Raw genomic sequence first — 17,006 nt, forward strand, 5'->3', positions numbered from 1 at the left:
CTAAGATATTATGACTTTTTATATGTATAACTATATAAGATACTGTAATGATTTTACTAGGTAGTTTTATTAGTTATTATTAGATCATGTAGGTATAACCATGTCTGTTTGCGTTATCCCCGTGCGTCGGGCCGACCATGACGGCAACTTTACTAATTAGTAATTACTTATAATTTTTCATTTATTACATTATATTTATAGTTTCCATGTATTGTTATCGGCGTGCCTCTATCATGACGACGAATAACTAGTAATAATATATTATTAATATTCAGTCCATTTTTAGTCAACCGCCTAGTTCGACGAGTACGGCGAATTGTTATAAAAATATTTTACGATTTTAAAATATTTGATTCTGTTTTTTTTTTTTGAATATTTTAAGATTTCGTCATTTCGATATTAATAACCGATATTAATTTTTTTTGATTTTGTTTTCAATTTTGAATACCGGTATTGTATTTTTGAGGTTTCGATTTCGATATTAATAACCGGTATTGATTTTTTTCGATTTTGTTTTCAATTTTGAATACCGGTATTGTATTTTTGAGGTTTCGATTTCGATTTTGATTTCGATATCAGTCTTTTAACGGTTTTAACCGGTATTCAAAACCGATTTCAAAACCGATTTCAAGCCCTGCCAAAAGGTTACTATTAACCTAAAAAAAAAGTTATTCGTCAAAGAAAAAGTTGTTAACATTAAACATACGGAAGGCCTATTTGTAGTGTAAATGAATTATTTTTACTCTCAAAACTGTAGGAAGTTGTTTTTTCTACATCGATATAGATAAACAGATTCTGTGAACTGATATAAAGTCGATAAATTCTCATGTGATACAAACTCTTCGATGTAATAATAATTTCAATATTATCCGCCTATTTAGTTTTGAAAGACAAAAATTATTATGATTTTTTTTCATTAACCTAACGTTTTAGGCTTTAAAAAAATAGTTAAAATACAATAAATATATCCAAATAATGTAACAAACAAATCAATTAAGTAATATTTTTATATTTCCCGTATTATTTCAATGTTTATACCTACCGCGTCAATTGCGTCTGTTACCATGGTTTACGTTTCGTAAACTCGACTGTTTCATTGATATAATATTTAATAGATATAAGTATAATTTTCAGTGTTATATACGCATTTTACATCTTACAGTAGTTGCTGTTTAAGAGTTAGTTGTTGCTACACAATCATTGTTGTTGTAGAAAAAAAATCAAAATGGCGTATCGGACAAAAATTTGTAATGAAGGTGGAATCTTCAATGCATCCAGACCATCCGAATACAGTCCAGAAACTCGGAAATTTTTGAATGGTATGATATAACAAATTATTAATAAACAATAATTAGCAAATAATAAGCAAGAGCCCGAAATAGTGTACAAATAAATACAATAATTCATTATAAATCTAAAAATAATATTTGTTTAAGATAAACAAAAAAGTACCTATTGGTAATAATTGTAGTTGGTTATTACTTTATTAGGTAAAAAAATAATTATGAATAATTGCATTTGAATTTTGTTAACTCTTTTAAAATTTGAACCATAATATAAGTACACTAAAACAGAAATATTCCATATGAAGAATAGGAAGTAACAATTTATTACTTTTACATGATTACCGATATTATATTTTCGTTTCGCCGACTCAGTGGGTTGCTGCAGTTGTCTTGTCTTTTTAAATTTAAGACTTATACAATTAATATAATTTTATCAAAATGTTATTGGGAGTACAAAATCTGTACCATTCAAAATTAATTTACTGTTCACTGTTTAGTTACGGATGAAACATTTAACAAAAAACATTATTCGAGTTCCATACATTGTTTTTTGTATAATTACCTCGTTATTTGTTATGATCAGCAGATATACACAGAAAAAACATTTACCTTTTGGCAAAATTCCAAAGAATCATTTGGTTTTGAGTCTTGAGAAATGTTTTCCTATTGTGAAAAGTCTGTTTGGTCAAAATGAAGGGAAATACACATTATCGTGTAAAATAAACTTTAAACCTAAAATAGTTATTTTACCCTCGAAATATTTGTCTTATCGTTTTGCCCTAATTATGTACTGTTTCATTAAATGATTTATTGTTTAAATAATTTCTGGGTACTTAATGCAGGGCATCGTTTTCTTGGAATCGTCCTAACAAATTAATTTTTTTTTATCAAATTTTGGACTGAGAACATTGGATTACATATTCTGATATATACGGTCGGTTTCACAAAACTGTTCAGCTTTTCGTTGTACAATGATCATTGTAACTGCGGTATCTGATTAAAATGTTCCCGTTTTAAATGTTTTTCGCAGAGTTGATCAAGGAGAGTCGCTTAACGACGTTACAGCGGAAATCTCTGCAGGGTTGGCTAAGATCCCATGGCGATTCGCCGTCAACAACATCGCATCGTCTCGTGTCCGGACCGTCTGAAGCCCCCATGAAACGTTTCCGATCGACCAGACCTCGGATGCTCAAAGATATCGTAGAGTCTGGAGCGTACGAACCGGAAGCCTACAAACCTAGCGCTAGACAAAGTAAACACAAAATTATACAAAAAATGTATACATCTATAAAACATAATACAGATGTACGAATAAAACATTACACCACGTCGTGTAAGGTAACTTGTATAGTTAGGGTTATTGGCACTAAATAATTTTATATTTCGTATAAATAATGTTAGATTAAGAATTTAAAGGATATTTTCATTCCCTTTTAATTATTTGGTTACATTGATGCTGTTTTTATTATAAAACTCTGTGTTATCGTATTACTCATTTGATTATTTGCTATTTGATGTAATAATAGAACATGTAAAGTGGTAATAAATATCAAAAAATAATCCTTAAGGCGCCAATAACTATATGCAAGTAACCCTATATGCACAACTTTGAAGTCAAGTAAATTAGTTTTAGTTATGAATAATTAATTAATGTTAATAATTGCAAGAAAATTACACGGAGGAAAAAGAAAAACTGCAGAGTATTATGGCTTACGGAAGAGTGACTAAATTGGATCCTGTGGCTGTAGTTAAAGTTCCCAATATCAAAAAAACCTCCAATGAATGTACCGATGAAGAACTCATTAACTCAGGTAAAATAGTTAGATAATATACAGTTAGTTAAAATACAAAAGAAACAATTATTAAGTATTTTATATGGATAGTTAAAAGTCAATACTGAATACTGATTTTAGAATTAACAACACAGAATTCAATCCATAGTTATATACAATTAATATACTTAGTTTTCTTTTTACTTTATACTTCATTGAGTGTATTGTAGTTTGAGAATAAAATAATGTGGGCAGATTAAACCATACTAAGGTTTAACTTGATGAATACTTTTGTAAATTTTATTGATTAGACTTTATGATAAATTATCTGTCTTTACTAATTTATAGATTTTTACCATTGAGATAAAAATATATTTTTTGATACGAAAATAATATAACACTTTTACTAAACGATAAAAAATATTTAAAATTTTGATACCACCAATGTGTATATATTATTTAAATTGAAAAAATTATGGAACTTTAACCATTGTAAAGCAACACATCCATAAATAATCATAAATATTAACTAATATTAATAAGTTTATTGAACGTAGTAATGGTAATAAAAGTATAGTAATAGCATTATTTTCTGAAGTGTTTTCACAAAGATAAAAAATAATGAAAACAACTCACAGAAATAAAAGTTATATTTATAGGCACATTATACCTAAACTTTGGCATTACAATTGTGGCGTATACCTACTCTGATTACTATATTGAAATAAACATAACTAAAATAAGGCAGTATTTGAATTAGTTTAAAAGTGGGTTTGCATGTTTATACGCACTCTAAAAATACGAAAACCATTTATTGTTCTTTGGTGTTACAATGTTTTTTATGTTGATTAATATTTATTGCTTTAATACTTGAAAAAAAAAATTTCGAGTTAAAGATAAATAATAACTGTCACGAAAGATGTATTATATTAGTAGGTTTCGTTGTTGAAATTAAGTGTTATAATAGCTACATGTGTGAAATCGCTTTTTTTTGTAAATTTTTATAGAAGTATAGATAATACTAAAATATTAAAATATTGAGATACACGAATACAAAACGTTTGCCTGAATTGAATACAATAAGACAAAAAACACAATGTTTGATTTACCCTATTTAAGTGTTATTCTAAAAACAAGTTAAATGCATAGTTATTTTTTTTAACACTTTCATTTCGTCAATAATGCCAGTGTTCTTCTTTTTCCAAACACAAATAATAATAGTTAAGAAGCATTAACTATTTATTATTAATAAATGTACAAATTGGAATATTAAACGATCGAGATACTAAATTTAAATTTAAATACAACAGATTTGTTTTTAAAGACAACCATTACTAATTTCATCAATAGAAAATATATTTTATAATATAATATTATAAATATAAAAAAATGTTCAAAGCAAAATTTGTATTATTATATTATATTTTATTATAAACCTTCGTGACACGATAATTGCATTCGTATATTTTATTCAGCAAGTCCTGAAGTAACCTAGAAACCCTTGTCAAATAAACTCTACATTGGACACTAAAATAATTTACATCGAGGGAGATTACAAATTTATCTCATCTTTTCCATATTATAATAAACTGAGTTCGTCTGTATTGAAAGGAAAATTCGTTGGCCACTATATTGCTATTGAGTTATATTATATACTCTGCACACAATTTATTACATTTTTTTCACTTGAAAACCAATGGTTAGGTTTTCCGGTAGTATTTCATACACCGATTACATTTTATACGTTACACCAAATATCGGTATACATTATAAGTCATTCAATTTTGATTAAAATGTATTCATTTATAATACCTCAAAACCACCCCATAATGAACTCAAACATTTTGCAATTCGACGAGGACCGCCTTTTCTGGTACGAAATGCGAAATTGTTTTAAAAAATAAAAATAGTATGCTAAATTTGAAAATTAGGACTCAGCTCACATATTATCAATTACTCCGCCAATTACCATTACCTATATTTTCTGAAAGATCAGAGCTGTATTTACTTATACAATTTTTCTCCAATTAATCAAAAAATCGATGCCTTGTTAGTTTTTTATTACTTACCGACTTAGCCGTGCTGAGTTTACAAACGCTTTTCAAAGCGTACGAATATTTTTAATGTTAAATTGATTGCGTCGTCTCTTATCAGGCTTTATGCAGTGTCTGTTTCGCGGATTATCGCAAATAAGGTCAAACGAATGAAAAAAAAGAAAAAAATCTTTTTCGAATGTAACATTACACCCCTGTTATTTTTAAGAAATTCTTATGGGATAAGATGTCACACAAATTCAGATTATTAATTTGAACATAACTTTTGTTGGTATCAAATAACTGTATAATAATGTTTTTTAAAAACATGTTTATAAATGTTTTGTAGCTTTAAATAAAATGTTATGATTCTAACTTCTAAGTTTCAATGTGATGTGAAACAATTTCTTAGAATTATAATATTTTAAACAATGTCTGAAAATGCAGTGCCACAGAGTTATATTATTGCTACTTTAGTTTTAGAACGTAAAATAAATAAATATGTTATAAAATACATATTTTCATTATTACACATAATAAATAATATACTTTTTACCATATTTTACTGAATACGAAATTTGATATTCATGAAATAAAAATTATACAAATGTTTACATTGGTATAAAAATAAATCGTTGGGATGCAAAATGTAAATGCACACGTGGTTGCATCCCATAAATTACTCGAGTGGAAACGAACCCCAAACAAATGTGACAACTATATCAGTTCGAACATGTTACTTTTTTTAAACAGAAAATTATATTTAATGTGGGGATATACCCGTGGTGTACCGCTGTTATGAAATAGTGAGATTTAATGCAAATTCACAGCTACTTACGTTTATAGGATGATCGATTTTCAGATTTGAATTAAACGTTCAGGTACTTTAAGTAAAAAAAAAAAACTGTCAAAAATAATAAAAAAATTCATATAATGTAAAATTATTGATAGATGATAGGTAATCTTTACCATACTACTGAAGAATATCGTCAGTTACTATCAACGTTCAATAGTTATTGACGAGAGGCCTAAAGCTTGTTTGATAAATCACTGTAATTTGATTTCAGAAACTGCTTTAAAATGCGTGCGGTGTTTGTTTTTAATTTTAACGGTAGATTTTCAATGGCAACTACTTCTAGGTACGTGAGCATTTTAGCCCTGCGGTCACTTTTGGCTGCGTGTTTCGTTAGAAAAATAGCTTAAAATGATTTGTGTTAGTGTGTATGTGTGTGTCTACACGATTTTATTTTATTTGAGTTTTGAATTTTGTGCCTATTTGTGATTATTTTGAAATAGTTTTCGACGAATAAATGTTGTTTTTCTATCACATCATTCGCAGGATTGCACCATTATAACAATTAATTAAGACACACAATTGTATTTGACATTTTATAATTGAGAGATAAGAAAAAAAAACAATTTACTGAACAATTCAAAAGCTACATTTTTAAGTATAATTCAGTTAAATTAAAAGTGTATTGATGAACTCTGAAATTCAGCCGTCTAAATTCCGTCTTCCACCTAATATATTGATGCACATTTCCAAAGTTATAGCTGACAGTAGTCACAGCTTATGTACAGAAAATATTGTAGGTATAGTCAATTTTCAATTCCATTTGATACCAAAACAATTAACTGTAGGATTTTAGTTTTAAACGTAATAATGTGCTTCGCTTAGGTTGATTATACGGTTACGGTTACCTATATTTTAGAAAAATATTTTAAATCAATTTAATTTGTTTCTATGCTAAATTATTTAACATTTCAGTTCTGGACTTAAATAATTTATGCTGCAATACTATACTCAATAAGCTGTTTACTTATATGTTATACTTGTGTGTAGTGGGCTGAAAAAAATGCATACGTGAGTCGAAAAAAGTTTCTCTACCAGTAAAAAATCCCCTAGACTATCGAAAGATTGGTTTCCAAGTTCATTGGCATCAAAGATTTTCATTTTCACATTTACATATTATATAGATTTTATTTTTACCTTGTCGTAATAATATTACAATATTGCAAATATTTATATTTAAACAATTTTTTTTTTCAATTTTATATTGTCTTATTTTATTCTAACAATAATAGGTACGGGGGATGAGGTGACCGAGTGGTCTGACGCGTCCGCTGCGACGCAGCCGGTCGCGGTTCGATCCTCGGCTACCGGGCGGCATTTTTCTCCGGACAAGTCGCGGTGACCGGAGAACAAGTGCTGCCATCCCCCACCCCCGGGGCATGGCAGAAACCTACGGGTGCCCCATTCGAAATTCTGCCAAAAACAAACACACACGTGTTCCCCCCTATCGTCCCAAAATATACAATACAAACCTACAATACAAATCCTACTACAGCTAATGGCCTCAGTTGCCGAAGCTTAAGATCAATAAAAAAAAAAAAAAAAATAATAGGTACTTTATAATAACTTTAACTGAAAACATAAATATAATATATAGCCTTTGATCTATTGACTTTATTAATTTTGTATTGATATAATACAAGACGTCTCGACGAATTTATTCGAAAGCTTTTACTTAAATGCATTTTCATTCCTTTGATACAGAAATAGTAACAAGGCAACAATATCAATTTTCTTTTATTCTATTTTATACACGAAATGTACAGAAGATAATTAGTTTCAGTTACATTCAACAATATTGTTTGTTAATGACTATAATATTGTGATAGGATCTATAAAACAACAGAATAATATTATAATATCCAAAGGTCGAAGTTCATTTGTACTGTGCATATTATTATAGTTTATGTTACGACTAATAATCAGTAATCCGCTTAAACGATTTAGAACGAATGTCGAATTTCGTGTTTGATTTCAATAAATTACCTATATTCAAACCTTGCATATTCTTAACACTTAATCGATGTATTGTTTATCATTTTGGAATTAAAAAACACTCCGTTTTAAATTTCTCGTTCATTTAGTACATACTCGACTACTCGAATACAATATAACCCCACCCTCACAAACTCCATAACAGTGCAAAATAAAAAAAACGGCGATGAATGGGAAATCAATTTGTAAAATTTGTGTAGTCGATATTTAATTTGAGTTCTTCAAATAGTCGATAAACAAACACATTCGTAAAACTATTCTCCCATAGCTTGATTATATTACAGTGCTGGTTTTTAATCGTCTATTTCTACAACGTAGTATAATGTTCACTATTGTGAAAATCTAAAACTACCTATTCAAAAGTATCAAATAGATAACATTTCAATCGATGGTATTAGGTCTACTTGGAACTTTTGGAGCACTGATTCTATTCAACAGTAGAGTGTAAAAGAAAAAGATTTTAAAAAGAATTTTCGTAAGAGTAAGACCAATACAAAATGTATAACATATATTAAATATATTATACTTACCCGTTATCTACGGATTTTGTTGAAAGGTTACGTAAGGTTATCGACAAAATAGTAAAAGAATAACCTACGCAGAGTGATGTTTTGAGATTTTTCATTTTTAATGTTAACCCATATTAGATTCTGAGCGTAAGTACTAGTGCAATATATTTGTAAACGACATTCCGTGCACATATATAAATAAATTTTGAATTCGATTTATGATTTATAAGTGTTTGAAGTTTATACATTAGTGGAGTGAAGTGGCAAAGGATATATTATTATCCCCTGAAATATTTTTGCGCTTCAGTGCATCACTAAATATTATTGATGAATGCATATGAATAGTATTAACTTGTCTCTAATAGTATTCGATATATATATTTATACATTTATATTTATATATATACATTCATTTATACTCGCAATATTTTCAATAAAAAAAAGTCTAGAACAAAATGATCTTGAGGGAAGAAATCTAGTTCTCGAGACTCGATATTTTCAATTTCAGGGAAAATGTATGAATCATAAAAATGTTTTTGTGGTTTTGACACAGTTCAAACAATATTAAGTAGAGTTATAGGTTATATTTTTATTTAATTACTAATAATCAAAAAATATGGTCAAATAAAATATACATTCTATTGTATTCAATCATTTGTATCTTTGAACGCTTTCTGGTATCCAGGATTCATAAATTCTGAAATTTATCTAATAATAAAATATCAAATTATTCTAAAATAAGCTATTTATACTTTATTTTATTTGTAATTACATTTTATAAATTTCGTAAAAATTCTCTTAATAGGTAATAAGAAATACCATGAAAGCAAAAAACATATGAAAAATCGGTCAGAAACAAAATCTTGTATCCAGCTCATTATCATATTTATGTTAAAAATACACGTCTTACATTACTGATGAGATAAAATATTTTAAAAAAACACATAAAATCGACGGATATGATAGCATTTATCAGGGAAATTCAAAACTAAATGTGATTAAAAAGATTAATATAATATGATTTTCAAAAACGTCTGCAATACCCGAAGGTTGAAATCGAATTTAATATTTAAGCCTTTTGCACCCATATATCTTAAACGACCGCTGATTCGATGACCGAAAACGATAGCGTATTCGGTCGGAGTATTTTTTTTCAATGATAAAATACGGTGGCAGAGATATAAATTGATCGTCGACAACGATCTGTACCGCGATAATTGGCCCTTTGATTAATGTCTACTTTATACCGACTGATGTGTGAGACGACGTTTTTCCGCCGATGAGAACTTTACTACCTATAGGAGTCGAACATCTCTCGTATTTCGATTTGAATCTGCTGCCAAAAAAATTTTAAGAACTTTTCGAATTAAATCAGAACTTTATTCGCTTTGATGTGTATATTCCAATAGATAGATCTACGCAGTTTTTTTTTACACAGGAACATATAACCGAACCTTTTTTTAAAATCAGGAATTGTTTTAAAGTTATTATTATTCACTTACTTAAACGATTATATCTGTTTGAGACGTCGAACTTTTTTAATGGACGAACAACTTTTTGAAATTTAAACTACTAAAGTTAGAGTTTATGAGCTGATTTATTGAAGAAGAGTTAATAATAAAACGACAAGGTAAACATACTAAATAGGTAGATTCCTCAAAAAATAAAAATTGTTTCCGTCGTGTACGTTACAGTATCTAATTAGAATTATAGGTATGATTATTTAATATTATAGAGAATTAATTTATCTAGCGACTATTAAAACTTGGAACTTGTATTTCTTGCGGTTAAATGGTGAGGCATTTAGCCCCTATAACTCGTAAACGTTTTAAACTTAAATATGATATTATAATATGTCATAAAAAAGAGAAAGTTTAAAAAATAATTGGCGATTTTGTTTCTGTAGGTATTATGATTTTCATATTATTGACTCGTTCATGACGTAATAACTAATATAAAAACGGCTGTAAATGACAGTGTAAATACGCGCAGAAAGAGATGATAATAGACAGCGCGTGGATAGAATTACTTAAAGGCGACAGTAGGAAATAAAATATAAATCATAAAGTTTGAAAAAAAAATATAAACTCGCCAGAGATGCGTCAAAAACACTGAAATACGGACGACAGCGAAATCGGTTTGCATACAATATATCATAAAATATCATGTCTACTATTCGAAATACGTAATATTTTATTGCGCTTTGCGCGTATCACAATATTCGCGAACACAAGTGTTGCTTATTATCAGATGTCGGTGGAGGGTGAACAGTACTAAACTTGTGCAGCATAATATATGACATTGTGTAGGTAACCGTCGCACCTATACGATATAATAGCTAGGTATTGTGTGTGTGTTATTCGATATAGGTAGGCAATAATAATAATGTATTGTGCTCTCCGCGTATCACAATTCACGAGCACAAGACGTGTTGCTTATTATATTTTAAGCTTGGGTGGTGAGACTGGTGGGTGAATAGCATATACTTGTGCTGCATAATATTATAATATTATTTAGGTAACCGTTGCACCTAAAATATACGCCTGATTCGGTTGTCGTTTTTGTCTGCAGACACGTGTCGTTCGTTTTCGATTTAAAATTATTGTTGTGTTTTCGATTTTTTTTTTTTTTTGAGCTTTCAAAATCGTACCTAACCTAATATATATCTATCCTTTTTTACGTGTGTGTTGTACATAAGTTCAGTGTGAAGAATAGTACGTAAATGTATTATACCTATATACTGCAGCTGTTCCGTATTCGATTCCGGTGTAAGTATAGTAATGAATTTCAAACGATTTTGGACGCGTGTTTCAATTACAACGATTTTCCGATACCGCGTAACTTAATATTAAATTAAGGTTTTCCAATATCACCCATCTTAATATTAAATTAATGCGTCGCGGATGCGTTTGAGCGATTTAATTTGTCCTATGCGTATTGCCGTCTTCTCCGGCTAGGCTAGGTTTGTTTAAAACCGTTTAAGGCGTAAAAAAAAACCATGCGCAATCAACAAAATATACAACATTGCAGTGCTATTGGTTATCGTTCAATGGCATAGGTACTTGAGGATCGATGAGGTGGTTAGGTTAGAAAGATATCGAGATACTCACGATTTAAAAGTTTCGAAAAATATTTATATAAATGATCCGACGGTTGGAAATGAAAGTATAATAACTCGAATTTAGAGACTAGGAATTAAAAATAATGAAAGCAATTTCGGTAAATTTACAATAAAAGTTTGATAGAAAAAATTGTTAAGGTTTTATGTATATATTTATTTTATTTTTAAGACAAAGTATGACACATAATTATCAGTTCATTAATTTTAAAAACTGTTATCGTATAGTTGTAACATGTTCGTACAAATGAATGTTTTTTTTCCATTTTTACTGTATACCTATCACAAAACTTTCTCTTATGGGAGACTTTTAATAAATGTATAAATGTATTTATAATATTATACAATGTAGTGTGTGTGTGTTGCGTGTAGTCGTAAAGACTCAACATAAAAGTACATGGACTCACTGGCGGTGCCAAGGCCCTAATTATTAAATAAAGACCCCAATGGATTGGTTAGTTTTTGATATTTTTTTGTTTGTGGTATTCTGTATGTGAATAGTTTCATTACCTAAGGTATTTAGTTTTCAAAACTTTACTTTTAATGAGTTCTACTGCTTTATAAATATAAAAACCGAAAAGTGCAAATCTAATAATAAATAAATTAGCGTTAATGAAAATTTCCAATGAACAAAATCACAAAACTTTGTTATTTTATCAAAAAGAGACTGGCTGTGTTTGATTCGTTCACTGAAAATTTAAATAATTTTGTTTTCCACATAAATAAGTTTACCTATACCTATGTATTATACACTTATTTTTATTAAGATAGTTTTTGATCAATTTCCAATGTAAGAATATTGTTAAAATTGTAAAAAAAATGGCTGTACCTACCTAATGCGTTCGAAATTCTTGTGAGTCCTAATAATTTTTTATTTGGCCTCCTGGAACCAAAAGCTCGGGCACGCCTATGTAAGGGTAGTATACCTACCTAATTAAAATGTCTTACGGGCTAGTAGAAACATTTAAAATAAAGTTAACAGGATTTTAACAGCAGAAAAAAAAAACATTTATCCGGTAAAATAAATATCAGTTAATTTGATTTTATCTTGGCGATGTTTACTCGGTAAGTTCCCTTGTTTGGCTTCATGGCCGGACTACTCGGACTATATGGCGATCAGCTGTATATAAGTCCAAAATTCTGAAATCCAATTCGCTCCGTTACACCGCACGAAATCGAGTTTATATAATATACAAACAGTATAACCAAGCTTCGCCCGTGTGCAGTTTTTTTTTGTACAAATCCTATACAGTACCTAAATACGTTATATATAAGTGTATATTTTAAATTCTCAGTTGTAGTGTACCTCAGTTCACGGACAACTTAGCGTCGGTGTATCCATAGCTTTGTGAAATAATTTGACCCATATGGCATGGGCAACCGTAAGTCGCGAATTAGATTTAGCACGTCTTGGTATATTTTTTAACGTGATTTCAACTACTTACTTTCTAAACTTCTCTGATGTTTAAAACAAATCTTTGAGATTTTCGTCAAAATCAATCTAGTAGTTTATAACATATTATTACGAGGATGCTACCCACGCGTTTGTGGTCTCCGTCTTACCAACTTACGACATAACAAATTTTCGGCCACTAGTTTGAATATAGTGTGCCGTTAGTTTTGATGTTAGCGTGAATTTAAGTTTAAGTATTATCAAACTTTTAGGTAAGAACATTATCTATGCTTAAGTGTAGCGGATTTTCGATATTTACATTTTCAAGCAAGATACAAATATGTGAAATAACACAAATCAAAAATGCTCATATCTTGCTTGAAAATTAAAATATCCAAAAATCTGCCTACAATTAAACATAGATACCTAATGTTCTTACCTAACACATTGATAATAGGTCAATTCACTCTAATATCAAAACTAACAGCACACTATTAAAACTAGTGAACCAAAATGTTCTATACTTCTATGTCGTACGTGTGTAAGACGAAGACAACAAGTACCCATGGGTAGCGTCCTCTTAACATACATTTAACAAAGCGTGCACTGAAAATTGTACATACAATTCTGTATTTATATTTTTATATGATGCGCTAAAATAAGTTCAAATACCTCACGAAAGGCAAACATTTCACATTTTTACTCTGCATATATATATATATCGCAAAAATTTGATACAATTCGTCGATAAAATTGATTGTATCAATTGAATCGTGAGATTATAATATTTTAGTATTGTTTATTATACATTTTTCCGATGTTTATTAAATATTTAATAAGTAATAATATTACTAAAATTTTAATACGTATATTTTTGCAGTGATATTGGAAATTGAAGACCGTGAAAAATTTCTAGCAGACATGGAGGGTTTGGGCCAAGGGTCCAAATACAGTGCCTCCATAATCCACGAGATTCGCGACCGAATAAAAAAATTGAAAGTGTTTGTAAGTAAAACTGGATGTAGTCACAGGCTGGCAGATGTGAATGACATGGCTAATAAATATAGGTTATGTTAGGTAACCTTATCCTAGTAGGTACAAAGAAAAAAATTATCTAATTAATCCACGATGGATAAAATAAAATTGGCGAGTCTTTTAAAAATCTAATTAATTCGGGTCTAATAAATAAAATAAAATAGCGTCTTGCAATTCCTGATTTCGTTCGAATATTTCCATTGTTGCCATATACATTTCGTACTCGGGTATCATTTTCGAACCGCCCGCCGGGACACCGGGAACAAATATTTGCGTTACGAACTGGATAACACTCTGTCGAACGAGTTGATCGAGTTGAACAATTGGTGCAACAGACCGACGGTGTGCGGGTACGTTAGATAACGACACATTGGAAAAAATATTTTATATAAATGAATATTGAAAACAAATAAATAAGATTGTAAAAACAAATATACATGTACCATGTGCATTTTTCATGTGCCTATTAAGATGCGACTTGTCCAGTTGTCCTTGAATGTCATCGAGCGCGGGAAACGTACGCCGTCGTGCAATTTTCGGGGACGTAAGAACTATATATATATATTGCGTTTTCCTATGAGCAGGCGCGAAAAAATATATGTTCATTAGGTAACTGATAACTCGGCGTTGGGTGGTTAGGTTTGTAGGGGTGGGTGAGGTGAGGGAGTAAATATACGTCACTCACTCATTGGATCGGGCAACGGGCTAGTGACCAGGGCCAAAAAAGGCCTTGATTCAGAACCCCCCTTTTCATACTACTAATGTATTTTTAACTACCACTTTGACTTCAATTTATTCGTAAATTGTTATACTTATTTTATTTCATTTTAATTTTTTTGTCATTTTCCCAGGGGTTTAACTTCAAAATCTAAATAAATACAAAATAGAAAAACTATTTTCTTACTGAACCCCTACCTAAGACACTGAGTAAGTAGTATAATTATTGATTTAGTAGCAATTAATATTATAATAAAGGTCTAATAAATACATCTTCACAACGATTTGAATAATGTTTAATATTTTAAAAGTATGACATTAAGTAAGGTATTTCCAACCCCCTACGATACCGTTAAAAAAAGGTTCAAGGGTCAAAGCACAACGCCTCCATAATCCACGAGATTTTCGACCTAATAAAAAAATTAGAAGAGTTAGTTAGTTAAAATGTCTGTAGTCGCAGGCTCTGGCATATGTGAAGGATATTGCCAATAAATGTAGAATACCGTTGGAATTACCAAAAACATAACTTTGATCGTTACCGATCGTTTGAATGATGTATTTAGTTAGAGAAATTCTCTGAGCGTACGTACCGGCCGTCGTTGCTAGCTCCCGGATGGGTGACCACCCTGGATTTTTAGCAACAAAATCCTTGCTCACATACATACGTGTTTCAACTAACCGTTCCCTCCAACAAATAGCTAATGACCATAGTTTCCGGGCTTTAAATCAATAATAAAAAAACAAAAACAAAATAAAATAAAAATATTTTATTCGAATTGCATCGTATAATTCAATCGATTTTCCCGCATCATGTAAAATAATATGGAAACATACTGTGTGACGTGGTCCAACCTATCATACGTCTGTAGAAATTTAAAATTTAAATATAAATTGAAAAAGCACACAAAAATGTAAATCTGTTTCGTTGCGTTCATTTTAATACATGTATGTAAATTTTGACCTAAAGTAAACATATACATGTATATTTACGTAAGTCCTAAACAGTATATCTCATATATAACTATGTATCCACAGCAAATTGATAATTTTCAATACGGTTTTGCCTATAACTAATCGTGAATAATATTGTATTTTTAACTACCACTTTGACTTCAATTTATTCGTAAATTATTATGCTTATTTTATTTCATTAAAATTTTTTTGTCATTTTCCCGGGGGTTTAATTTCAGAAGCTAAATAAATACAAAATAGAAAAACTATTTTCTTACTGAACTCCGCTCTTACCTAAGACACCGAGTAAGTAGTAAAATTATTGATTTAGTTGCAATTAATATTATAATAAAGGCCTAATAAATACATGTTTACAACGATTTGAATAATGTTTTATATTCTCAAAGTATGCTTTTTATGTGAAATATTTTATTTCCTATCAATTGTGTAGATTACCTCTGTTCAACTAATACCAAATAAAATATAGATAAGACCTACGATTTACCATCAAATAAAATATCCAAATACTGCAAATTATATTTTATTACTATGTACTTCAAAAGTTTCACAGCGGGTACCTTCAAAGCAAACAGCTATGTTCAATATTAAGTTTTTTGAAGAAAGTTATTAAGAGCAATATAGCTTTGATTTTCGATTTGTGTTACAGCAATAACATTTTATTTGCGAAATATGCTAATCTACCGAAACAAAATTATTTTTTACTTTGTACCTACTAAAAAGTTGTAGAATAAGAATATATTGTAACGCTGTGGGCATATTTTTTAAGTAAGTATTTAAATTTTGTATTTAATGAATTTTTATACCTATGCAGTTTTATAATACCTACTACAACTACATAATTAATATGGTGTTTAATACATATATCTTAACTAAATTAGAATTAAATTTTGTTTTTATATTTTATAAATTAAGAATTAATTTTAAGTAAATGTCATTTATAATATTAATTATTAAAACAAATCAATGGTCACGTCATCGAGGCTTTTTTCTTTAATAAAAAAAAAATATATTTATTATTTATCCCATTCCAGGAATACTATTCACCCTATAGTCTATGCTCTATACTACATGGTTATTATTATTATTATTATTATTATTATTATTATGGTAATATTACCTATAACTATCATACTTTAATTATTTAATCCATTACCCATTGATCAAAATACCCATTGATAAAATATAGGTACTTTAAAAAAATATATATGTATTTACAAAAATGACCCAATATGTATGATTATTATTAGAAAGACGAATTATTATGTTTTTATAAGTATTATCAAAAACGAAACTAAAATAATTATATCATGTTCATAAACCCCC

At 29.3% G+C, this 17,006-nt stretch overlaps 1 protein-coding gene across 1 annotated transcript; it reads left to right on the forward strand.

Annotated features, from left to right (window-relative positions):
- The first annotated feature begins 968 nt into the window (after positions 1–968).
- LOC111037063 (UPF0193 protein EVG1 homolog) lies at positions 969–16,433 on the forward strand. Its single transcript, XM_022319424.1, has 4 exons — positions 969–1,319; positions 2,317–2,538; positions 2,954–3,097; positions 13,840–16,433. The coding sequence occupies exons 1-4, from the start codon at positions 1,226–1,228 to the stop codon at positions 14,034–14,036; spliced, it is 657 nt and encodes a 218-aa protein (XP_022175116.1). The 5' UTR covers positions 969–1,225; the 3' UTR covers positions 14,037–16,433.
- The last annotated feature ends 573 nt before the right edge of the window (positions 16,434–17,006 follow it).

The sequence above is a fragment of the Myzus persicae genome, unplaced genomic scaffold (genome assembly GCF_001856785.1).
Source record: "Myzus persicae strain clone G006 unplaced genomic scaffold, MPER_G0061.0, whole genome shotgun sequence".
Classification (NCBI taxonomy): Eukaryota; Metazoa; Arthropoda; class Insecta; order Hemiptera; family Aphididae; genus Myzus; species Myzus persicae.

Coding starts and splice junctions, on each gene's coding strand:
- LOC111037063 (XM_022319424.1), top strand. CDS start 1,226: ATGGCGTATCGGACAAAAATTTGTAATGAAGGTGGAATCTTCAATGCA. Junction 2,539..2,953: donor CAAACCTAGCGCTAGACAAA/GTAAACACAAAA, acceptor AATAATTGCAAG/AAAATTACACGGAGGAAAAA. Junction 3,098..13,839: donor TGAAGAACTCATTAACTCAG/GTAAAATAGTTA, acceptor ATATTTTTGCAG/TGATATTGGAAATTGAAGAC.